This window comes from Nesoenas mayeri (assembly GCF_963082525.1).
Source record: "Nesoenas mayeri genome assembly, chromosome: 4".
NCBI lineage: Eukaryota > Metazoa > Chordata > Aves > Columbiformes > Columbidae > Nesoenas > Nesoenas mayeri.
This window is the reverse complement of record NC_137540.1, coordinates 27,289,280-27,315,517: the sequence shown is the minus strand read 5'-3', so window position 1 is coordinate 27,315,517 and position 26,238 is coordinate 27,289,280. Positions and strand designations below refer to the sequence as shown.

Sequence of the window (26,238 nt, the reverse complement as noted above, 5' to 3'; positions counted from 1 at the left end):
TAATCCCAAATTTCTTTTAAAAACAATACTTAAATTGATAAGACACGTGTTTAACATACATATTAGGAAAGAAGCTAAACATCATCAGGTGCAAGAAAAAAAAAAAGCTGCAGGCACACCTGATGGGAACCACAGCCATTCATAGAGCCGAGGAAACCTGGGGAACAGCAACTCCTAACACTACAGAAGACCACAGCTGGTCTGCCCCACGGCAAGAGCCCCGACACCTCATGAGACAGCACAACGACGCCGAGCGACAGGGGAAGCGGAAACCTCTTTCCTGCCCCACAGCGCCTCTTCCAGCAAACAGTGTGCGCGAACCGCGCTCTGCACCGAGCCCACCGCGCAGAGGCGGCAAATGCAAGACAGGCCTCACATCCAGCCACAATCTCCACAGAGCAGCCGCCGCGCGAGGCCTTTTATAAGCACGCATTTGTTTCCCACCTCCACTCCACCCCCCCCCAACTCCACCCCCCCCCACTCCACCCCCCCCTCCACCCCCCCCACACACACCCCGCGCATGCGCCGTGCGTTCTCTCCCGCCCCCGCTCCTTGTGACGCGAGGCGCGTAAACAAAGCGGTGCACGCTGGGAAGGGGGAGCCGTTGCTCGCAGGAAGAGGCGGCCTCCATCTTAGGTGCTGGACGCGTCGCGGTGGCGGGATGGCGGCTGATAGTCGGGAGGTAAAAGGTATGTGGTGGTAGCTGTGGGGTAGTCGCTACGGTCCGAGCAGGGGGGATAGTTTGGGTCGGGGGAGACCCCTCCCTGCCTGAGCTGTTCTCCCTCCAGGGAGCCTGTTTGGTTGCTGACTCTGGGCCTTCATCCTGGGAGATATCTGTGAGGAGAGCGGAGGGGCGGCGGGGTCGGGAAGCCTGCTTTGAGGAACATTTTTATAGCCTTTAGGCGTGGTGTGTGGGAAAATGCCCCCTGAGGTACCGAAGGGGACGGGGCCACTGCGGCCGTAACGCTGAGTCCCTGGCGGCTGTGGGCCTACGGCGAGGAAACATCGGCAGCCGCAGCGGAATGAGTTGGTGGGCAGTAAATTCATCGATATAATCCATGAGTTGCCGCTGGGCAGCTTCTCGCAGAAAATATCTGCTGCCTTTTATTTCTGCTTAGATCCTTGGTCGCATTTTCTGCATAACTTTTTTTGCCGAAGGACATAGTTACTTTAGCAAGCTGGCACTGTTATATTATTTTGGTGATTTTTTTTTTTTTTTTTTCCCCCCCCTCGGTTTTGCACAGTCGATTATGCTTTCTGGGCACTGTGGGTTAATAAGTTGGAATTAAAAGAATTTAGTGTTTCCAGGGTGATGTGTGTTCAGAACTCTCAGGACTGCTTATGGCTATATGTGGAAGCTGAAGTGATCCATCTGCTGTATATGAGGTTATGTGAGTCAGTTGTTGCAAAATAGTCTATTTAAGAAGTAACAATTTTAGATGTAGAATACTGCTGGTTTGTGCTTAATGTAGGTGATAATATTATCAAAAAGGTAAAGGATCACTGTGGTGCTGTGGGTTTCTATGGAAGGCCTTTCGTGTCAAGTTTTTCTGCAGAATAGATGTCCATAAAACGTCAGAGTGGCAAAGTTTTGTTGTGCCTAATATTTCTTATGAAATTAAGTCATGTGGAAAACTCCCACTGGATTTTCTTAGAGCTGATAAACAAGGTTATTTCTAGTGTTTGATTCTTGAGGGTATTATTGTAGGACTGGAGGGGTAGGGTGTGATCAAGTTGTGTTGAAACAGACATGAGCTTCTACTGTGGATGAGCAGTGAAAAGGGAATGTTTAGTGTTGTTGTCTGTAAATTTCTATTCCTATCATCATTTATATTTGTGAGCTTTAATTTTTGTGTTGTTTTTTTGTTGTGGTTGAAGTTGATCTTTAATTGTCATCAAGTCATGAGTAACATACAAATATTTTATCTTTCGTATTTCATTTTCTGTCTTGTGAAGGGCTGAAGTACACTTGTGAAGGACAAGTGTACTCTACGCTGGATTAAGAACTGGCTGGAAGGCCGGGCCCAGAGAGTGCTGGTGAATGGGGCTGCATCTAGCTGGCGGCCAGTCAGTAGTGGTGTCCCCCAGGGGTCAGTGCTGGGTCCAGTCCTGTTTAACATCTTTATTGATGATTTAGATGAGGGGATTGAGATCATCATCAGCAAATTTGGTGATGACACCAAGTTGGGAGGGAGTGTCGACCTGCTGGAAGGCAGGAGGGCTCTGCAGAGGGATCTGGATAGACTGGAAAAATGGGCTGATTCCAATGGGATGAAGTTCAATAAGGCCAAGTGCTGGGTGCTGCACTTTGGTCACAACAACCCCCTGCAGCGCTACAGGCTGGGTGCAGAGTGGCTGGAGAGCAGTCAGGCAGAAAGGGACCTGGGGGTACTAACTGACAGGAAGCTCAACATGAGCCATCAGTGTGCCCAGGTGGCCAAGAAGGCCAATGGTATCCTGTCCTGTATCAAAAACAGCGTGGTCAGCAGGACAAGGGAAGTGATCCTTCCCCTGTACTCTGCATTGGTGAGGCCACACCTAGAGTATTGTGTTCAGTTCTGGGCCCCTCAGTTCAGGAAAGACATTGAAGTGCTGGAGCAGGTCCAGAGAAGAGCAACACGACTAGTGAAGGGACTTGAACATAAGACCTATGGGGAGAGGCTGAGGGAGCCGGGGTTGTTTAGTCTAGAGAAGAGGAGGCTTAGAGGTGACCTCATCACTCTCTGTAACTACCTGAAGGGAAGTTATAGCCAGGTGGGGATTGGTCTCTTCTCCCAGGCAGTTAGCAATAGAACATGGAGGCATGGGCTTAAACTCTGCCAGGGGAAATTTAGGCTGGATATTAGAAAGAAATTCTTTGCAGGGAGAGTGGTCAGGCATTGGAATGGCCTGCCCAGGGAGGTGGTGGACTTGCCATCCCTGGAGGTTTTTAAACTCAGTTTGGACATGGCACTTAGTGCCATGATCTAATAAACGGACTAGAGTTGGACCAAGGGTTGGACTTGATGATCTCTGAGGTCTTTTCCAGCCCAGTCAATTCTGTGATTCTAACTGAATAGCAGGTGTGATTGCACATTTATTTCTAATGAATTTATTTCTCTTGTAAATGCGATGTTATTTCTGTGCTTCTTTTTGGAAGAGAAATGCTGTTTCACAGCTTCAAGGAAGTGGAAATAAATCTCTTTTAGTTTGAAATTGCTTGGTCTTATCCCCTCTGTTTGCCAAATGAGATTCTTGCTTGGACCCTTCCATGAATAGATCTAGCTCTTGTGGCCAGCAGAGGAAAAAAGGCCTCCCCAGGTTACTTTCCTGCTGTTTCAGGTGAGTTAAATTTGTTCATGGAAGAATCCAACACACCCCAGAGTCCACAAAAGATGAGTTGCAGGAGAGCCAAGTTGGGAGTGTCTGTAATTAAAAGGACTCATTTGGACCTTCACCTGTCAGCAGTGATGAACTGTAAGAGATCTGTCCTCTACTGTTTTTCTTCTTTTTCTGTATGTTTCCTGAGGCTTACCTTGATTTCTCTGAGGTAATTTTGCTCATTGGGTTGAACAGTCACTGTTCAGTGAGTGGAATCATCCTGTCAAAGTCAATAGTTGTATAAGTGATGTGAGTGAGAGATGGGAACTCTGTGGTCAGGTTGCCCTTTTTGCATCACCACAATGCTAAAGAAATCTAAAAAAAAATATTTTTAAATAAATCAGATAGATGCATGTACAGAATCAACTGGTAATGACCCTTCCTGCTTCTGTCTTCTGAATACTTTTTTGAGATTTCAATTATAAATCAGGCCCATCTCACCTGGAAAGGATTTATCAGAGGGTATAGCTTATTCCAGAGACTTGCTTATTCCATTAAACTTTGATTATGTTCTCCCTTATTTCTGAACCATCTGATACATGAGCCTTAACATCTCCAAACGCTATTGCAGCAGCTAGATTAAATGTAGTTTACTTGAGTGTGCTGCTGCCACACCAAAAAGGAGACAAAGTTAAGGTTCAATATGTATGGTCTGAAATGGGCAATATGTTTGATATTCTAAGCCTAGTGCACCTCTTTTTCACTAGTCTCCAGTAACAGAATCTTCTGCTCCTAACTTGCCTAGTTGTCTGGGGGGCAGCAGAATGCAAGCCAGGGAATTGCAGCCTGTGTTTAGCAGTTGCACAGCCATGAATCTGACCCTTATTTCTCATCAGTAACAGCAAGAATATTTGATGTGGATATATGTGTATACAAACTACAAACATAAAGCTCTGTTCCTGAGAGAATTGTCAGAGAGTTTCTTGTTATATTTCAATGCCCTCTAACTGTAAACTGCCAGGGAAAGGCTTGATCCTCCTCTCTCTGCACCACTCTCTTTGAATCAGCTACAGCAATTGTGTAGTTCAGGGACAATTTCTGCATTCCCCTACAACGCAAAATGCGGAGAAATGCCAGCAGGAAAGCTGGCACACAGGCTGACTTCAGATTGACTGTTAGATAGTAAAGATACAATTCTAATACTAACTTTTATTTCTGGTGTGGATTGTGTCTTTTTATGTCAAGCTGTAAAACTTCTCCTGTGGCACAGCTCAAAATTTTGAGATAGGCAAGCTGCCAAACTGTGGAGGACTTTGTTTGCTGCTTTACCCTGAATTCAGCCAGCAGAGGAGTCCTTACCCACTGTTTTATAATATTGTACAATGCATCTTCTACAGATACTGTCAACTAGTTGAATCCTTGGATTTGCTCTGCTTTCCTGAAGACAAGAAAATGGAATCGATCACAGTAGTATAAAGTGGAAGGAAGTAAGAATTGCAGAGTTTAGGAGAATAAATATGAGATTCTGAAATTAATACCTATTCTATTATTTTTCACTTTACCTGCTTAGACTTAGCCCACTCTTAATTTTAAGCCATGGGAATATAGATCTGCTGTTTTAGAGGTAATTAATCCTTCTGCCAGAATTGTCATGTATCCCTATTGGTTTCAGACAAAGCTAAATAGAGTCAGAAACTATGACAATTTTTAAAAGTGATGTGACCAAGTGCGGGCATTTACTGCTTCTAGCACAAAGTTTCTTAAACTTTTGCTCTTTTTTCAAGGTGAATCAATTGTGGTGTTTTTTCAAAGCAGCTCAGAATTAATTATGCAGTAAATAGCTGCTACTTTGCCCTTTGTCAGTGGAGTGACCTAGCTTATATTCTTGTTAATTTGCCCTGTTGCATGTTTTCTACTTGTAGGGGGACCTCAAAATTCACTCTCCTAACCCAGCAATTAAAAGAAAAATACCAGGGTGGGAGGGGAAATAATTGAAGGTACAAGTTCTTCAGAATTTTGGTGAGGGAGGTCCCTCCTCTTTGCTTATGGCACTCAGGCTATCTCAACATCTCCTGTTTTTCAAATTCTGTACAGGTTTTTGTGTTAAGCTTTCATTTGTAGGTCAGCTTCTCTGCAAAGCTAGGATGACGTGGGCCAACTTGGACCTTATTCAGAGGTTTAAATGGATCCTGTGATGTACTTGATTTCTTGTATTGATTTTGCTTGGTCCTTTCAACTGAAATTGTGGAAATAAATCCAGAAGACGTTAATTTTTGCCTTGTGGCAGATCTGTAACCTTAAAGAAAACGGTTGGGTTTGTATTTGGTTTGTAAATATTAGTTCTACTGTAGTTTACATCTTCAGACTTTTTATAGTTGGTTTAAAACTTTCTTTGGTTTGTTTTCAGATGGTGAACTCAATGTTCTGGATGACATTTTGACTGATGCTCCTGACCAAGATGATGAGTTGTATAACCCTGACAGTGAGCAAGATAAAAGTGAGAAAAAGGGTAGGTGACTTTGGCAGTGGGTGTCCTACAGGAATGTAAATGGTAAGAAACATCTGTCTGAGTCAGGTTGGAGTCTTTGAATTAGCAGGTATTGTGACCTGATTCAAAGAGTTCCAAAAAAAATCTTTATTTCATGGGCATCTGCTTTGTAACTTGATTTTCCGAACAAACATTTAATGAGGTTTCCTTTTGTCTCAAAAGCAGTTGCTGAGTCTGGCTTGTTGTGAACGTAATTGCTGTGAGAAAATGACAGCATATTTGGTTCAGTTAAGTGGAAATGGACCAAGGGGATCCCAAAGTCTGATTCCAGCTCAGTTGTTAGTCTGGCTTTAGGCCAATCCAATAAGTATTTGATGTAGCATTTCTATATATAAAATTAGGAAAGCACCTACCAAAGCCTAAAGCAAGGGTGTCAAGCTCATCTTCACCGAAGGCCACAGCAGCCTTGCGATTGCCTTCAAAGGGCCAAATGTAACTTTGAGCCTGTATAAATATAGGAGTTGTTTGACACCCGGGCCTTAAAGGATTAGTTGCTCTTTTAAAGTAATATATATATGTTTTAAGCATCCACTGTTTTGAGTGTTGTCACAAAGCTTAAAACTGGAAGATGCTGTGTATGACTGCAATGCAGGAATTACCAAAAGTAGAGAAAGTAGGAGTCTCTGCACAGTTTTTAGTTTGATGTCCAAAATAACATTGAACTTGATATCCCTTTGTATTTAAGGTTCAAAAAGAAAAACTGACAGGACGGAAAACGCTGAAACCAAGAGACAAAAATCTGTGCATTTGTCGAGACAGATGATGCCAAAGCCTCCTAGTTCGTCAGTTAGCAATAACAAGAGAATAGTGAGTACAAAAGGAAAGCCGGTGTCGGAATACAAGACTGAGGAGTATCAGAGATGTGACAGAAACAAGCGCCTAGAGGGCGATCGAAAGACTCGCATGTCGAGCAGTTCCAGGGAACCCTATAAAGGACAACCAGAAAAACCTTGCATGAGGAAGAGGGATATTGATAGAAGGGCCAAGTCTTCTACACCAGATGCCTCAGAGGTATTAAATGTTCTCGCTGCCTTCTAAATTAAACAATTATATGAGGCTTTTATAAGGCACATTCTCTTAGGACTGTGTGTGCATCCTTTCAATGTTATATGAGCGCTGATTCACTTTTTCTTTAAACATCAGAGAATCAGGCATGATATGGATAGAAGACCAAGCAGATCCAGCCATTCTTCTAAAGAAGAGGTGAACTCTGAGGAATATTGTTCAGATCATGAGACTGGCAGTAGCGGCTCTTCTGAACAAGGCAATACAGAGAATGAGGAGGAAGGAATGGAAGAAGAGGAAGATGATGAAGGGGAGGAGGATGAAGAGGTGGAAGAAGATGGGGAGGAGGATGAAGAGGAGTATGAACAGGATGAGCGAGATCAGAAGGAAGGAAATGACTACGACACACGAAGTGAAGCCAGTGATTCAGATTCCGAATCTGCCTCTTTCACAGATGGGTCAGTCAGATCTGCGTCTGGTTCAGATGCATCAGGTAGGTACCATCTAGCCTGCTAGTCTGAAATACCCTTGAAAACTGGGCTACTTGGAAATATACTACTTCCTGACCATGTGAAAAGTAAGGCTTAATATAGCACAAGTCAGTAAGGTGTTAATTCTGAAATATCATAGGCAAGGCAAAATTGTGCTGCGGAGTAGTATTACTTTATACCAGAACTGGTGGATATCAGGATTACCATGGTGAAGATTTACGTTGTTCTTGATTGCTTTGGCTTTGCTGTTCAATGCTCAAACAATGTTCAAACATCAGAGTTAAAATTTTCTTGGGTATCTTAGAATCACAGAATTGTTTAGGTTGGAAAAGACCTTTAAGCTCATTGAGTCCAACCATTAACCCAGCACTGCCAAGTCCACCTCTAAACCATGTCCCCAAACACCACATCTCCACATCTTTTAAACCTCTTCAGGGATGGTGACTCTACCTCTTCCCTGGGCAACCTGTTCCAATGCCTGACAACCCTTTCTGTGAAAAAGTTTTTCCTAATATTTAGTCTAAACCTCCCTTGGGGCTACTTGAGGCCATTTCCTCTCATCCTATCGCTTGTTATGTGAGAAGATACACCCCTGTGGCTTAGTTTCCCATATGGTTGATTTTAAGCTGGTATCAAGCTGTTCTTTGTTCATCTAGGTGAGTGACCAGGTAGACTGGTGTAGTAAAAGCACCGTCTCTCCAGGGAAGGGTAGTTGAACACCAACCTAGTGGCTGCCTACTGCATGGGAAATCTAAACCTAAGATGAAGTGATTAGCTATTAGGGAAAACTTGGAAAAAAAGAAATGTTTTAAACAGGAATTAGAAACAGATAGTTTGCAGTTATATAGCTGATCCTAACTTAAAGATAGGAACTGTTCGTGAGGTAAATTCTACATTGTTTGGAGGATTGCAGTCTCGCACAAACCCACCTTTTGAATGTAGCTGAACTGTTGCCCCGTTGTTGTCTTCGTACGAGCAGACATAAAGGACTTGGATCAAGTAAGCTTTGAAAAACGTGATCTCAGTATTATAATTGCTGTACAGGGGAGAAACTCTGGTATACTTTTGGTTTGGGCTGTTTTTTTTGTTGGGGTTGGATTTTCTTAAGAAAGGTGCTTGCAGTTCTGTTAAGATTTCTCTTGTGTACCTTCCTTGTCTGATATCTTCATGGGTGGTCATCCTGCTTAACATAACACCCTTTTTTTTGGCTCAGCTCTGCTGTTTGGAATTAGAGAACAGAAAGGTGTAACCCAAAGACAAGTTATGCTGTTAGATTGTTCTAAAAAGCTCTGTAGTATAAAGTAATTATTTTGAGAGTGAAGATAATTGCCTGTGTGCCACGGTGTTTTGTTTTCATACCTCTTGCCATTTTGTTGAGCTTGGAGCAAACAAGCCCATCACAGAATGTTAGGGATTGGAAGAGACCTTAAAAGATCATCTAGTCCAATACCCCTTCCGGAGCAGGAGCACCTAGATGATGTTATGCAGGTACTCTGTGTTGCAAATCTGACTGAAAGCTGGAGAGAAGGCTGAAACCACCTTTCCTAAAACACCTAGGAAATTAATTCTGTCTCTAAACGTTGCATAGAATTACTAGATTAGTGGTGTTCATTTTGTGGATGAAGAGCTTGAGTAATGAACATTTGCTTATACTGTGTGTAATATTTTTTGCAACTAGAATTTTCACATGCAAACCAAATGCTAACTGGACCATTAAATACGTTATTTTCCTGCCTGAGTACTTTTAATCTCAATTTTGCCTACCATTTGTTTAAAATATTGTCTTTATTTGTCATGGGTTTTTCGCAGATGAGAAGAAGAAGGAAAGAAAGAGAGCTAGAGGTATCTCTCCGATTGTTTTCGACAGAAGCGGAAGTTCTGCATCAGAATCGTATGCAGGTATTCTTTCCTTTTATTGCATGTCATCCTGACTTGTGTCAAATCTTAATGTGTAATCTAAAATGAACATAGCTGTCTGTAGAGATATATGGGGTATATTACTTTGTATAATTTGGTATTGACTTCTGGCATGTTGTGTGTGGATACTTTTGGGGGGAAGTAGGTTTTCTTGTTACTTTAATGCTCTTCTGTTGCTTAAGTGGAAGTTTCACTTTTTTTTTTTTTTTCAAACTTGGAAGATGATGATTCAGTGACTAGTTTTCTGAGTAGGAAATTGTTCAAATACTATTTTTAAAAAAACAACCAACCAAACCCAAACCAAACAACCCAAAAACAAAACCAAAAAAAACCAAAACACTCGTGCACATTGAATAGTATTTTTTGTGTGTGTGGGTGCGCGCCAGGAAGCATAATTTGTCATGAATGAAAACTGTATGTGACAAGGCTGTAGAAATTGTATATTATCTCTATTAAGGCTCAATCTGAACAAATGTACTTTGGCTAAACACAGGTTCAGAAAAGAAGCATGAGAAATTATCATCTTCCGTTCGTGCTGTCCAAAAAGGTATCATTTAAATTTGAGTTTTTAATGCATGCCCCATAGCAAGCCATTGTCTCTAATCATTAAATTACCTGTAAGTAGTAATGTTCCGATATAAATCAGTTTGAGCATGTAATTGTTCTGAGCATAACAAATGAATCTTGAGCTGTTCTTGAATGTCTTGAGAGCAAGATGCAAATAGTTCTGTCACTCCTTGCAGAGGTAGCAGAGCAAAAAATGAATTATTAAATCTGAAAAAAGGAACACTTTAGCCTCCTTTCTTGGATGACTTGTGTTGTTATGAAATGTTACACTGTATTTGTACAAAGATTCTTAAGCAAGGAAGTGGGTCCTGTATATCGGAACATCACTGACTCATGCTGATTTTATTTTATTTTTTTCTTTACCTGACTATCTAAGTTTTAGTTTTGATTTGGTTTCCCCTGGCATTTTGTGCTCTATGGCTTAGGCTTCAAATTTAAAGTTGAGTGGTTGACTGTGATAATAATGTAGGTGGGAACTGGGTGGGATGCAGTGTATTTTTGAAAGAAGCAAACAAATATCTACACTCAAAGCAACATTTTTGACATCTATAAATATATACAGTTCACCTTACTGGACACTTTTGATTTTTTTCAGACCAAACAAGTAAACTTAAATACATTCTCCAAGATGCAAGATTCTTTCTCATCAAAAGTAATAACCATGAAAATGTATCACTTGCTAAAGCGAAGGTATGTTGAACTTTCTTCAAACTGATTGCTTTGTTTTCAGACACATCCCCTTTACTGTAGAAAAGCATTTTGATATATGCATTATATATCAATATAATATATACCATCACTCAGATCTTGGTAGAGACAAGGATGAAAACTACTGCTCCATGATTCTTCAGGGGTTGCAGCGCTGCTTCCAGTGTAGCCTGGAAAAGTTTCTAGACCATCAGTCATTTCTCTTGACAAGAGTAGAGTTAGAGAGGCCTCAATCTGTTGGATAATGCCCTAGGCGAACCTACTCTGGGAATGCTGTGATGGCATTTTCTTCCTTTAATCAGTACCTGTGTGCATATTGCTGTACTGTCAGCAGCTTCAGAAGGTGGTTTTGGCTTTGGGTTCATGCTATAAAAGTAATTTTTTTTCAGTTGATTCAGGGATCTGAAGCCTTATTGCAGAAATGTATGCCTGGCAGTGCTAGTGTAAGGGAGGTCTTTGGGGGAATTCCCAGAGCAGGGGAATTCAGTTGCGAGGAATGGCACTAGGCCATTCTGGTGGTTTTGTTTTTGCACGTGTTGTTTGGAACAGCTTCTAGAGAAAACAGCTGATTTGCTGTTCTACAATATACACAGAGTAGATAATTCCATCAATGAAAATTTTCTAGCAATAAACTGATTAAATGCATCTTAAAATTCCTAGACAGGTTTGGCTTTAGGTCTGGTGTGTGCAGTGAACACCATTCTGACTGCTGTTTGCTTTAGGTCTCTAGAGGAGTATATATTTTCTGTGCTTCCAGGCTTGGGGCTGCAACAGTATCCTTATTCCTAAAGTTCTTGGAGCAGATGTGTTATTTCTCAGTGTACAGGCATCACTGCTTTGCCTTTGCACTTCCTGAAACTGGCTCTTGTGTCATGCCAATGTAGTAAGTTGTTCTAGTTCATGGCAGGGCTTCACAAGCAGCCTAAAGCAGTATACAGCTGACTGACAGCTAATATAATAACTGGAAAAAACAGATAGCTCTCTGATGACTCTAATGAATTGTCAGGATCAGGCAAGCACTAATCTGAGCACAGAGTAGGACATGAGAACATATCTTCAAGAAAAAAAGGAAGCGGAGGAACATTTCATCTGGTAGTTCCTAGGTGGTATTCTGAGGCTGAAGTTTGAACATCTTAAACCAACATGAACTTGTCTTCTGTGTTTGCCCAGAGAGGTGGATTAGGGAGCTGATCTTGCTAAAGAGTTAACACAGCAAGCTGGTAAATTGGTAGCTCAGCTTAGTTGATACCCTAAACTACACTGGGTTTTGTTGTGCATGGCTGCATGTGGCTGGTAAAAAAGAAAAGGTAAGAATTAGCAAGTGGGGATGTGGGAGGCTGGACAAACTGCTTGGAGTTGTCTTGCCAATTTAAAACGTCGCTCTGGTGGCTTTCATCTTTCTGACCTTTCTCTAAAAGCGTTTTAAAGACTGCAAGCTGTCTTTAACAAACCTGTCATACAAAGGAGATTACTGAAGTCTGCATGCCCACCTTTCAGTATAAATGCTGCCGGTTTTTCATAATCTATGTATATTAGATAATGCATGAACTCCCAAAGTCACTTAAAACATAGCCTAAAAATACTAAAGACAGATATTGTCATATATCTGCCCATGATTGTCGTTACAGCTGAAGCCATACAGGTGGTCTATATGCACCTGCAGTGTTCAAAAAAAGGTTGAAAGGCCAGTGCTTTAGAAGTTTTATCATGGGGCAGACTAAAACTATTTTCTGAAGGAACTGAATTTAGCAATGCCTTTTGCTTTCCATTATCTTTTATCCCAGAACACTTGTTTGATCTTGTTTTTGTCATCTACAATATATACTTCTGTTAGCTAAATCATTTGAGGTTAACTCTTATACTACTTTGGTGGGGTGGTTTTTTTTTGTTGTTGTTTTAGGGAGTATGGTCAACACTTCCAGTGAACGAGAAGAAACTTAATGCTGCTTTTAGATCAGCGAGGAGTGTTATTTTGATCTTTTCTGTAAGAGAGAGTGGCAAATTCCAAGGTAAGAGAAAGTGAGCTATTGTCAAGGTAAATGAAAGTCAGTTTTATCTGCAATAGCTTTTCTGTGGTGTCTTTGTTACAATTAATATTAAATCCTTTAGGATTTGCAAGACTGTCTTCAGAGTCCCATCATGGAGGATCGCCTATACACTGGGTGCTGCCTGCAGGAATGAATGCAAAAATGTTGGGAGGTGTCTTTAAAATTGACTGGATTTGCAGGTAAATAATTGTTCATTTATGTTGCTGTTTAGTAACAAGGCATTATAATGTAATTTCTATGTATTACTCACCTGAGTGCTGACAGCTTCCTTTTGAAAACTTGATGCAACCAGTGATCTGTCCTGTAATTTCCCCAAATTCACACCACCATGTTACTGAGCTTGGAGCTCAGGTCTGTACCTGACATGCACTGTAGAAAATACTGGGTTTTTAAATGTAGACAAATAAGTAGAGTTTTTGATTTTTTTATTTTACACTTGATTGTGCTCCTTTACCGATTTCTTGCACTGAAACCAGAAGACCATGTTCTGAAGTCTTTGAGTAGAAACAGCTGGTCACTTGGATAGACAGCTGTGGATAACAGGGAAAAAATCCTGTAAGGACAGTTCTGTCTTCATCTGACATCTTGGTGTCTGACTGAACAAAGAAAACACTACTACTCTAAAATAACATGAAATAGTACACATATTGCATAATATATGGGACATGAGCAGTATCTTCATTGATGTAACTGAGGAGGTCTTAGAGAAAAGGTTTTAAACCTCTCTTAAGAAAACAGGCTGTATCTCTCCTGTGAGATAAATTGCATGGTTGCATAAGCAGTTGTACTGGCAGAAAGACTAAATACAGGGAAGTTAATGCTTTGAATTATAGAAAAATCTAGGTTGGAAAGGTCTTCCGGAAGTTGCTGACTCCAGCCTCCAGCTCAAAGCGGTTTTAGCTTTGTAGTTAGGTCACATGCTCAGGGATTTGTTTCAGTTGCTACTGTGAGCTACCACTTCACATAGAGGTTGGTTCGCATGCTCAGGTGGTGAGATAATAAGCAAGCATGATCTCAATATTTTACAGAGACAAAAAGACCTCAGCTCTTTAATAAGATAGGCTGTTGTAGGACGGACTACAGTAGTTAGTTTTGGAATAATTCAAAGTGAAATCTTTAGTTCATACTGATTCATTACTAATACATAATATGTAGTAATACATTAATTCGGAGACTTTACAGTTAAAGGGGTAACAGGATTTTTCTATATGTAATGTCATGCTGTATGCATTTTTAATTTTTTGTTGTACAAAAAGTAGAGGCGAAACTATAAATTATGCCACTTGCATATTTAGGCGTGAATTGCCATTCACTAAGTCTGCTCACCTGACGAATCCTTGGAACGAACATAAGCCAGTAAAGATTGGACGCGATGGACAGGTTTGTTAATTTTTCTTTTCCATAACCCACATCTTGTAGTACCTGCTTACAGCTTTGTATGTACAGAAGATTTGGAATCTTTTTAGATAGGTTACTTGCAGTTCTGTGACAAAGGCACTCAGCTTATTTTGAATGTTGTTGGGGAAGAAGGAAATGGAAGACATGTTTTTACAAGGGCATGTAGTGAAATGACAAGGGTTAATTGCTTTAAACTGAAAGAAGGCAGATTTAGATTAGCTATAAGGAAGAAATTCTTCCCCATGAAGGTGGTGAGGCCCTGGAACAGGCTGCTTGGAGAAGCTGTGTATGCCCCATCCCTGGAAGTGTTCAAGGCCAGGCTGGATGGGGCTCTCAGCAACCTGGTCTAGTGGAAGGTGTCTGTGCCCATGGCAGAGGGTTTGGAACTAGATGAGCTTTAAGGTTCCTTCCAACCCAGACCATTCTATGAATCTGTGGTGCCAATTGTATTGGCATTTTTGTGATAAACAGTGTTTGGTGCTTGAAAGCTATGTGGTATTTTGAGTTTGAAATGTAACATGCCTTGCATTATATGGTATGCAAACATCTATAGCATCAGTTTTCAACACTTTCTGATATTTCCAGGTGCGTTCCATGTTGCAGTTTTTTTATCTGCTGTATTGCTTAAGGCATTGGTTCTACCATTATAAAGTATATGCTAAGTGAATTGTATGTGGGGTGGCTGTGTCCTGTCAGACATAACAGAGTGCTGCTGTCATCAAGTAGCCCAACATCGACTAATATACAGAGTTCTACTTTCTTAGGCCAAGATGGGAGGCTGCTTAATCTTCCTACTGTCTGGAAAATGTAAACTCTGTGCATTGTTTTGCCCGTAGACAATGGTTTGTTGGGTAACAAAAGTAAATGGTATTTTCTATCTTGTTTTTATTTTAGTAAAAATTTAAAAAAATCAATTAAATTTGTTTCTGTTACATGATCAAGGAAGTGGATTTTCTTTTTTAATGTTTTGTTCTCTTCACTGTAGAGTTCTGAATGTGGGTTTTAGTATTCTTTTGTAAAACTGCTGTACTGTTGGGTACTGGGCAGGCATTGTCTGATGCTTGCTCTCCCTGCTTTTCAACTCAGATTGTTTCCCAAAGTGGTTGTTATTTATCCATTTACATTTTGTGTAACCCAGAATGGATCCCTCTTTCTGAGGATGTATACACTGACCTTCTTGCATTTATGACGTCCTTTGGGAAGGTGTTCCCCAGGCCTGCTAGACACCAAGTTGAAAAAGCACTTTTTTTGATTGTTTGGTACCTGTTTGTTGCTAGCGTCCTTTGATGGCCCTGAGTTCTTATACCAGGGGAGGGAGTGAACAAATTGATCTGTGTGCCAATCTCTTCCAGGCAACTTGTGGTGTCGGACACTCCTATTGTATCCATCTTGTCCCATGTACCCCACGTATTCCTCTTTTATTCTAGGCTGAAGAGACCCATCCTGCTCAGTTATTGTGTGTAGGAATTGTTGCCCTCATTCAGTTACCCTCGGTGCCTTACTTTGAAACTTTTTCTCTTCTACTGTCTTCCTTTTTTTAAGATAAAGAGTTCAAAACTGCACCCGGTATTTCAGGTGTGTGTGGAACATGAACTTTCATTGTGATATAATGTTTTTCTCATTCTGTTCCTTTCCTAATAATCCTGAACATGCAATTTGCTTGTTTTGACTGCTGTCAAGCATTGAGCTATTGTTTTTTCTGGACCTATCATAGACTGAAGAACTCATTTTTGAGCAGTAATAGACAACTTCGTCAGGCCATGGCTTTGTATATGAAGCTGGGATGGATATTTTCCTACATGTGTCACTTTTCTCTCTGTAATAGGTAATAATTTTCTTTGTTGAAAAACAGTCCTCTGATTTTGTAGCAAAACAGTGATGTGGCCTGCATGTCTCATGGGAAGATATGGTTGCACCAAGTTTTGGACTATTTTATGAAAGTTCTAAGTAGTTCCTAAAGAGTGAAAGGTAATGTAAGTAAATTTGCTCTGTCTCTAGTGATACTGAAATCATTTCCAAGTGTATTTTATTTTTTAATGTTTGTTGTCACTGTATTTGGGGAGAGTTACATTTCTTTGGTTTATAAACCACTACTGAACTTCTAACTAATTCTAGGAAATTGAGCCGGAATGTGGAACCCAACTTTGTCTTCTCTTCCCTCCTGATGAAAGTATTGACTTGTATCAAGTCATTCATAAAATGAGGCACAAGAGAAGAATGCACTCACAACCCCGATCAAGAGGACGCCCATCCCGTCGAGACCCCATTCGGGATGTGGGAAGGTTAGAAACGTTCTTTGGACTGATAATAGGCACATGTATCAGAATAACGTGATGGAGGAATATGATTCGTCAAAGCTTTCCCTGCGATAAAGAAGAGAGAAAATCCTCAAATCAAGCTGCATGGACAAGTTTGTGGCTTCATTGAGGATTTCACATGGTTCCCCAGTCTGTCATTTTTCAAGAGGAAAATGGGGATGTTTCCTTTTGCAGAAAAAAAGCTCTTAAAGTGCTGTCTAGTTTAGACTAGATCATTTCTTGAGATAATGCAATGTGTAATGCTAGCTGTAGGTAAGCTTGGCTTGATTATGAGCAGGCTAGATGGAGAAAAGGAAATATTTATATGCCAAAAATGTGTTAATATCTTGTAAAAGCCTTTTCTTTCAGGTGTGTCTCTGGAGATAAGCCTTATCAAATATGGGACTTTTATAAGGATCACTTAGAATTTTGCAGAAGATGCCGCCTCATTTTGGGGATAAAATATTTAAGTTATTTTGATATTCAAGAGGAGCATTATTTGGACTGTTTCAAATTTTGTCACCGTGATGTGTTAACCCCATTGCCAAATATTCTCTAACATGGTAACCACTGAATTCACACATCTTGCTGAGCTTCTGCCAACAGTAGGTTCTTTTCAAAAGGGATCAAGTGGCCCTTGGAGACCCGGCAACAAACCAAAAAGAATGGCTGTTGCTGTGTCTGTTTATACAACCTTTCCAGATGCTGGCAGTACCTGTGGACTTAAAGTGTTTTTAGAGGATCGACATGGTTATTGATCACTGCTATATGAACTTAACATCATTTTCCAGAGAAAAAAGGGGGTTTAACTTGTTACAGGATTGGAGAAGTCTTGACAAAGAACTGATATTGGCCATTCTGCCAAACACCTTTTCCCCGTGTAGCCACTTTGCATACAGACTGATGTATGGTTTGGGCTGAAACCTTTGGTTAGGTTTCCTCTTTGTGGAAACATCCTGTGGTAGGTACAGATACCCAACAAGAGTCCCCATTTCCTTGAGCTTAAAAAAAAAAAAAAAGGACACTGTAACAAGTAGGTAGGAGGAAACCTGGCAGCACCCCCCTTTTTTGGCTTTAAAGGACTGAACACCGAGATGCCTTTTGAAGTTAAGCTAAGAGGTTTCCAGTGCAATACAGTATATACAAGTGAAGGTTTTGCAATGGACTGCAAACTATACATTTAACACCACCACACCTTCTCAAGCCTGCCAGGGCCTCCATTTATGTGTGTGGCTTACAGCTTAAAGTCAGTAGTTGGACTACTATATGAACTGTTTCTATCATATTTTATACCGGTCGTAAATGCACTCTCAAAACTACAAGAAAGCGGTATGTTTATTCTTTACACCAGCTTTTTATTTTCCTTGATCTGATTTTGCTGTAGATGCACATGTTTTAGTTTTTGGGCTTTTTGCTCATAGTAAAGAATCTGCTTTCATTTTAAAAATATTAGTAACTGGGTATGGTGGGCTTTAAATACTGAAGTTGGGAAGGGGGAGGAGAAATTACTTTTTATAAAACTAAAAGCTACACGAGCTTATTGCTCAATGAGCAAATTGCATAGTAATTAAGCAATTTTAGAAAATGTTAATTTCTTGTCTTTGTCGTAAGGAATTATATTGCTGGGGTGGGGGTGGGAATGAATTTGCAGCTGCTTTATCTTGAGAAACACTGTTATATTAGCATTGGAGTCTCCCATTAATGTTCGTGTACCTCGATGGAGCAAAATCAGCAGTCAGTTCTTTAATAAACATAACAGTCAAACGGAATGTAACTCTTTCATAAGCAAGCTTCCTTCCTGAGAGCAGAATTCTTAAAGATAGCGTTTTTCCAGAAAAGAGCTGGCTGTGTTGAAAGGAGCCCAAATTATTTTAATTAGGACTCTTAAGCATTCTTAAACTTTCTGTAAAAGGCACGAATGAAGTGCTGATAAATTGCCTAGAACAGAAGTTGTTAGAAGTAATGTTATTGGCCTACCCATTTAGAAAAGCCACAGTGAAAGAGTCGATTTCACAAAGCATGCAGAGTTTTATTTATAAATGTTATAGAACTAAACCTTTTACCCCATAGCTAGCAAATACAGCAATGTCCATGTCTTCTGAATGTAGTCATACATTTTGCCATCTATTTTCACTGTCTTTAGTGTTGTAAATTCTTCCATTATCCAATAGGTTGTTTAAAAATGTAGTGTGGAAAGTGTGATGTTAAAGTTTAAGTCTGAATTTATTTTAGGCAAATCTGTTACAGTTTGTTTGGTATGAAGGTACAGTGAGGTAGACTTTCTTCCTTAACTATGAAAGGTCTTGTAGCCAGAAAGTGACAGTGGAGGGCGTTTAATCAGACTGTTCCTGATTATTTGAGTTCAAATTTAAAGCTGTAGAATGTTTTGAAGCAGCTGGAATTCAGAATGATTAAATGGAGACCCTGGGCAGCTCAAGCTATTCCTGTGAGGTATTCTGCTGTGACAAATGCTCCAAGCAACCTTGTTTAATCTCTGATATCTAATTTGTGTAGGCGTCGACCAGAAGATTATGATATTCATAACAGCAGAAAGAAACCAAGGATTGACTATCCCCCTGAGTTTCACCAAAGACCAGGTTAATATCTTACCATGAAGATTTCTGTGCACCACTTCACAAGTGTTTTCTCTTTCAGTGTATCCTCATATGTAAAAAAGTAAATATTGTTATGACTAGGATAGAAAAAATGGGGCTTGTCCCAGGTGCTGCCTGCTGGTTTGACCCACCTGTTGCACAAGTTGGTGACACCGTTTTGCTGCTTTGAGGGAGAGAGAGGAGTTAATCTAGACAGAGCCCTTTCAAGAACCTCAGAATTGTTGTGAGTGATCCTCTCAAGCGTTTTGTTAATGTGGGCTAGTTTGAAATGCCTGAGGACACAAGAATTCGTTTGACCTACTTGTCAATGCACAAATCATCAAATTAAAATGTTCACCATAAATTTCCAACTGGGAAAATCAGCTGAGAGTGCCTTACTAGCAGCCTGTGTTTAGAGATGATATTCAATTATGATTTCAGAGAGAATTTTTTTGACAAGCTTGAGATGAGGGAAGAGAGGGGGAAGTTTCACTGCATTTTACAAGAGGGTCTAATTGTGAGTTTGAGAAAGAGATTTTTATTGTTCTCTGGAAAGAAATGTTTGCTGTGGTAATGCAGAAACAATACTAGTAATATCGCAGATTTTTTTTTTCTTTTCAGAAAGCAATTATAAAGAAAATGTCACCAAATTGTCATCTACTGAGTCTTGCTTCACTGCTGTTACAAATACATATGCCATTCCTTCAGTAGCAGATTTCTAAATCTTTCTTAAGAACCTATCCTCATTTGTTCAGCTTCACTGCAAAGCCTGTGTTCTTGGATAGAAAAAAAGTGGTGTTGCTGTTCCCTGACTTTCCAAGACCCTTGTTTATAGTATAGAACAATTGGGTTTTTTTTAATGATGAAGCCTGGAAGCATTATTTTATTAGCATGCCTCGTGTTTTACACCATTTTACTGAGCTCTTAAAAGTTTACTTCCTGGGATTTACCAAAGCTGTAACAATTCTTCACCCTATGGGGCTTTTCCAGATGTTTTTTAAGTTGCTCTTAATTTTCTCTGTAACATTGTGTCCAAAATCTATTAGGAATCAGCTCTGAGAGTTGATCAGATGAACAGATTCTGTTAAATACAGGGCTAATAAGTAGTTACAGCCCTGTGCTGACTGTACTGCCAAGGGACCGTACCCTTCAAGCTTGTGGGCATTCCCACTTCGTTTGGCTAAAATTCAAGTCTTTATTTGCACAGATAACCCCTTGCATATTTGTTTGTACTGTGTGAAAGTTCCTATTGATATATCTATATTATTTTTTTGTTACCATATTATGCTATTTTTCTGTACTGTCTGCAAGAAGTTGTAAGTTTTTAAGAGTTATCTTGAAACTGAGGGTAATGCTAGGTAGATACAGCTTTGTAACTGGCACAAAATGAAAGGATAGTTTCTAATGCGTGTATTTTTTTAAGACTGTTGTCATGAGATGGTAAATTGAATTAATACTGCTTGATGTTCGAACAGGGTATATAAAGGATCCCAGATATCCCGAAATAGACAGGTAAGGTGTGTTCATGCTATTCATTTTATGCCCTGGTGACTTGTCTTTTATGGATAAATTGGATTTAGTTCTACAAATTTTTGTTCCCAACAGACGATTTTCAGGAGTTCGACGAGATGTATTTTTAAATGGGGTAAGTTGGTGCATGTGGACTTTTGGAGAACTTTTTATATTCAGCTTTCAGCGCTTCCAAAGAACACACATCACAAATATTAATATTACTGTCTTTCATTTTAGTCCTACAATGATTACGTGAGGGAATTCCACAACATGGGACCACCACCACCATGGCAAGGAATGGTTTGTGTCTTGTTGAATTCACTTTTTCTCTATAAAATATGGCTTTTTTTGTTCCCCGCTGGAGGAGCCTAGAAAGTCGGATCTGCGCTCAACTCTTGCCTTTTACTAAAATGTATCTTTGCTGTAACTACATAGAAATATTAGGGTAAAAATTATTTATATCAAGTATTTTGTAATCTGCTTAGCTCTTGACAGTAGTCCAGCATTCTAGTAAGTCATACAGCAGCAGGAATCTGACTTGATTCGAACCTATGAGAAACTGAAAGCCCTGAGGAAACAACAGAGCGCTCCTTTAGCCCACAGAAGAGAGTATGATAAAATTCCGTATTCCACTAAATACTCATAGTAATTGGCTTTCTTTCAAGCAAAAAATGCATCAAAGAGGTGGACTTGCTGCAGAGGCTTGTGGAACAACCTGACATACTCTGGTGTTACCCAGTGGCTTGCTTTTGGCTGTAGCAGTGACAGACACAGGAAAACAGCAGAATGTACTGCACAGCGGAATCAGAATAAGTTTTGCTGTTTTGCAGCCTCCACTGAAATGCACTTTTTTTCCCAGTCAGATAAGCACATGTATGAGTACATATATATAGCACTAGATACGTGGAAATTAACAGATAATTTGCTCATGCTTATATTCAACTGTTACTTTGCCTTCCATTTGTCAGGAGGAATGGTCATTATAACTAGTTACTTTGGTTATACTTAGTAATTCTGACCCTGAGTGTCCTGATTTTGAATAACTATGAGTCTTCTGGCTCTTGGCTATACTGTGAATGAGCAAAAGGCATCACCAGATGTGGAGATGCTACTGTAGCCTCTCATCTTTACCAACTGAAACACAACTCTGGTTTGTCATCACTGAAGGAAGTGAACAAAGTGGTCAGACTGGGAGGAAACTGATTTTACAAACCCAGCTATGTCTCCAGATAGTACCCTGTTTTCTCCCCCTCTTACCCATTCTGTATGCTGTCCAAGTAGTCATCCTAAAATATAGCACTTCCGTGTATTTCATTTTTGAACAACAGCATGGCCAGAGATGCTTTGGTAATATGGGAAAGCAAGGCTTTGCTGATTGAAAAGATGGAAGAGCCAAGGGATGTCTTGATTTAGAGAAAAAAAAAAATCTTCTAGCCTTTTGTCAAATAATTTTTCTTGCCAAGTAAGTTTGTTTATTTAAGATAGGAATATATACACAAGGAACAACCCTAAAAAGACTTGTTTCTGTAAGAGCTCACTAGTTTGGATGAAATTCGTATTCTACATGTATAGATCTTAAATGTGGTTGGTTTGATTTTGATTTTTTAAGTAGCCAGAGTTTATCTACTGTATAACTTTGAGGCAGATACGTTTGGGGTTTGAAGAGGCTGTTGGCCGAACTTCCATGAAAGCAACATGAAAATATTCTGCTGTTCAGTTAGGAGGCTGTGATTAGATATCTGGGTGTCATGTTTTCTATCCAAATGAAAGTAACCTCTGCTTTTAATTCCCAGCTCTCAGCCTTGCATGCGTTCCCTTGTTTGTGTGCACTCAGCAAACCTTCTGTAACTTTTCTTGTAGCCACCATATCCGGGTATGGAGCAGCCACCACACCACACTTACTATCAACACCATGCGCCTCCACCTCAGGCTCACCCTCCCTACTCAGGACATCATCCTGTACCACATGATGCAAGATACAGGGACAAACGAGTAGTAAGTATCCACAAAGACAGAGTGGGGGCGGGGGGACAAGTATGCAGGCCAGAGGGGGAGCAAGAGGAATTGAGTACAGATGTAGCCTAACCTGAGATTTGTTGACTTTGAAAATACAGGTTTTAAAAGTGCGGTTTAGTTTTCCTTGGAAAAGTCAGTTATTTAGATCAACTAGAGGCTTCTGGCATCTTTGAAAAGGCTCTCTCTCCCAGGTGATGTCGAAGTGCCAAATTCCTGGAAACTGAAGTGTTTGCTTAACATGTCTTTCAACCGTTTTCCATGTGAGCTTTTCCTGCTGAAGCCCACTTTGAATAAGGACACACCTGTGATTTTACTTGCATTCATGCACAGCAAATTACATTATCAGCAGAAAAGTTTGTGTTTTATAACTTTATGGGCACATCAAAAAACACAGCAGATGATTAAATATTTTCTCTTAGCTGTTTTTGAAGGCTGCTTAGCTTTCGGTTCTGCTGCTGGTATCTGGCATTTGAACTTCAGATTCTGCACAGTGGAAGCACAGACATGGTGCAGCCCTGAAGATGAAAGAAGAAACTTGTGCTTGTGGATGGTGGACATAATTTTTTTTTTTTTTTTTTTTAATACTTGGCTTTCCCAAGAGTTGCAGCCAGTTCTGTGGATAAGGGAGGGTGTTTTAATCTGGGAAAGAAAATAAACAGCTATCCTTTCATCACAGCACGACTATGACATGAGAGTAGATGACTTTCTTCGACGCACGCAAGCAGTTGTCAGCGGTAGGAGGAGCAGGCCCCGGGAGAGGGACCGAGAGCGGGAACGGGACCGTCCTAGAGATAACAGAAGAGACAGAGAACGTGACAGAGGTCGTGATCGGGAAAGGGAAAGGGAGAGGATTTGTGACCGGGACAGAGACAGAGGTGAAAGAGGTAGATACCGAAGATAATCTATCTGGACCCCATGCTCACTTGAAACAAACAAACAAAAAAGCTTGTATTTTTTGTGTGTTTACAAGTAGTACATTTTATTTTCAGCTGTCTGTGTAAAGTTCATTGTGTAGAAGGATTTATAACAACCCTCTCTATTCCAAGCATGCAGTGAACTATGAACTGGAAAAACTCAAATCGGCCAAAAATAAAATGAACAAAGCTGACATGCAACTTGACGTTTCTGTTGGAGCAGAATGGGAAAGAGCTAAGAATGTAGATATTGGTTAATTCTCAATAAGCATTCATCTACTTAGTGACTTCATTCTCAGTTTTTGAATACTGATGGATAACTGCCTTTTTTTTTTTTTTTTCTTTGATGTTTTCTTCCTGTAGTTTCACATGGTTCAGTGGGAGGATGCTGCTATCAAGTATGCAAATATTGAAGTATGATTTTTTTTGACTGTATGGCAGTGTTGTAGCAGCCTTTTTTTTTTTTATTTCCCTCCAACCTCCTCCTGGTTTTTAACCCTCTCTGTAAAGTCAAGTGGTTTTCAGTCTTCAGTGATTAAAGCAATATTAAGACGACACTATTGATATCTAATTTTTAACCTTTTTTTTAAAATCTTCCCAAGTTCAGTAACATTTTGGTCAATTCTCTTGTCTAGTCTCCTTCTAAAATATACACGTTGCTTGGAATGTTCACAACCTGCGTGTGTGGAACAATAAAAAATATTGCTGTATTCTACATTGCTGCCATTTTTATATATATATAAAAATAAATTGGTAACTGTTCAAATGATTAAAACTCCAGGTTGGGTTTCTTGGGTCTTCTAAGCCTGACGGCTTTGATAGATTCTGGCAGTTCTAGGGAATTATTTTTGTTCAAAAAGAGTTTAAAGCGTCTTGTGATAGGTGAAATTGAAGGCTGAATTTAGGAAAAGGGTGGCTGAAATAACAGGTAATTTCTTTTCTATTTCCACAGTGAAGTAGCTACTTATAGCTCCTGCAGATAATCGGAGTTATTGAAGCTCTACATGTTTAATTTAATCAAATGATCTTTGAGCTATCGATAGGCTGTCCTCAGCCGTAGTCATTCTTATTTGCCAGGAGTGCATTAGTCCTGCGACTTCAGACTCGTACCCCATCTGCTTTGTAGTGATTACCATGTCAATTGTTATTTCTCTTAACTAGGAATTACCTGATTCTACATGCTGATGGTAAAACTGTGGAAAAAAGGCAAACTTGTAGTGGAAGTTGTTTAGTTTCTTCAGCAATTTCCTAGTTTGCAAAACTTGTATGGGTAGTATGTCATCAGTGGACTTCTTCATAACCTTGATTCAGTACCTTCTTATGTAACAAAGCCAGGTTTCACACGTGCTTCCTCCAACACCGCAGAGCTGAGTAGCTGTAGCTGTTTCTATAAACTGCGATATACAGTTGGCCACAGTGTGACAGTTGTGGAAACATGTTTTTGAGATCTGACAGTAATATGGGCTCTGAGTAAGTTACAGAGAACAAGCACCTCCTTGAAGTAACTGCAGAGCATTTTCTCTGCCCAGCTTTTTCCTGCTATCCTGTTGCTGTGCCCTGTGTTATCCTGATGTGACCAGTGTCTACTGTTTGCGTTGGGAGCTTTGCTGGCCTTCTGACAGAACCAGCACCCTCAGCAAGTCTTTGGCTTGTAGAAGCTGGACAGTGAGTGCTGTGAGTGATGCAGTGTGCTATAGAGCTGAACCTAGGGACCCAGCTCTGTGAACCTTTCAGATCTGGGCCCTAAATGTTGTGCTGTTCTGCTTTGCTTTTTATGCATATGTCTGCGTATCATTACATCATCACTATAGGAACAGTGTACCAGAAGTGGATATTACTGTGAGAAGCACTTTTAAGAGCTGTGGTGTTCTAACCCCTCTTTAGTTTGGAAGCAATTTATTAAGTTTTTGTATGAAGATATTTAAGCAGCCCTGAAGCTGAAGCTATTGACAATGCCAATAAAAAAGTTAACACAGTAATTATTAAAACAAATATAACGTGTTTTCTCAGCCTGTTTTGTTTGAAAACAATTCTGCAGCATTCCAGAATACAGCAAACATCCATTAAAATTTGAGCAAGTTCTTTCTTGAGTAAGCTGGCATGGCCACAGAATAGCCTTACCTGGAATGGGAGGGCTGAACTAGCATTGTTTTAGTAAGCTTTCATCAGTAAGTGCATTGTGAACAAGTTCTGCATGTGCTACCACTCTTTTCTGAGGCAAGAGCAGCATTATTTTCCCTCTCAGCATTTCAGGAAAGGCAAGGGACTATTGCACCATTCATGCATGTGATGTTACTTGCTGGCATGTTCCATCTCTAGAGGTTTTCCTGCATTTCTCAGGTAATGTAGCTCGGAGGCATTTGTGGGTTAAGATGGGCAAGCTGCTGCCACACAGAAGCTGTTGTCACACCCCTGTAGTGCTGCAGCAGGACTGATGGCCCATGCAGTATGACTTTAAGCATATACTGAATGGAAAAGAGAAATGGTTCTCAGAAAAGTAGTTTTTTAGGACTCTGGTCTCTGCTCACTCCCCAAATAGTGCATTTGTAAAAAAGTGATGATCCAACCTTCACCAGCCACTTGGCAGCTCTCAGTTTTTCATCATCTTGGCTCTTTTTGGCAGCCTGTGACTTTAGCTGCACTGTCCAATTTGGAAAGAGCTATTACAGGAGAGGGCAGATCTAAGGTGAGGAGACTACTTTCAGATTTGGGGGCTCACAGTACAACACAGGCAAGGCTGAATTTATGAACTATACCAAAATAAACTTGAAATGCTAAGGCAGTAGTTACCATTCTAGGAACCCCATGTGATCAACTAACAGGGATAAAGCAACTATAATTCAGTTTGATTTATGCCAGAAGGTATTTGCTGGCTAAGCAGGCAGCTCTACCCCAAAACAGCTTTTCAGCATGACTCAATTCA

The 26,238-nt window shown here is 40.3% G+C and overlaps 1 protein-coding gene across 10 annotated transcripts in view; it reads left to right on the top strand.

Moving 5' to 3' along the window:
• Positions 1-589: 589 nt before the first annotated feature.
• YTHDC1 (YTH N6-methyladenosine RNA binding protein C1) overlaps positions 590-26,238 on the top strand; it is a 186,194-nt gene continuing 160,545 nt past the window's right edge. The window contains exons 1-18 of one of the 10 annotated variants that reach the window (XM_080343244.1): positions 590-689; positions 5,708-5,809; positions 6,534-6,859; positions 6,992-7,346; positions 9,154-9,243; positions 9,755-9,808; positions 10,424-10,518; positions 12,437-12,545; positions 12,646-12,763; positions 13,880-13,964; positions 16,098-16,264; positions 18,794-18,876; positions 20,349-20,385; positions 20,479-20,518; positions 20,623-20,685; positions 22,246-22,380; positions 23,078-23,285; positions 23,679-25,223. In XM_080343244.1, the coding sequence (XP_080199370.1) occupies positions 662-689; positions 5,708-5,809; positions 6,534-6,859; positions 6,992-7,346; positions 9,154-9,243; positions 9,755-9,808; positions 10,424-10,518; positions 12,437-12,545; positions 12,646-12,763; positions 13,880-13,964; positions 16,098-16,264; positions 18,794-18,876; positions 20,349-20,385; positions 20,479-20,518; positions 20,623-20,685; positions 22,246-22,380; positions 23,078-23,285; positions 23,679-23,728 (2,145 nt within the window). In that variant the 5' untranslated portion in view covers positions 590-661 and the 3' untranslated portion in view covers positions 23,729-25,223. Of the gene's footprint in view, positions 690-4,708; positions 4,788-5,707; positions 5,810-6,533; positions 6,860-6,991; positions 7,347-9,153; positions 9,244-9,754; positions 9,809-10,423; positions 10,519-12,436; positions 12,546-12,645; positions 12,764-13,879; positions 13,965-16,097; positions 16,265-18,793; positions 18,877-20,348; positions 20,386-20,478; positions 20,519-20,622; positions 20,686-22,245; positions 22,381-23,077; positions 25,224-26,238 lie in introns of those variants that run through there. The other 9 variants (XM_080343241.1, XM_080343245.1, XM_080343247.1 and 6 more) reach the window with 9 other exon arrangements.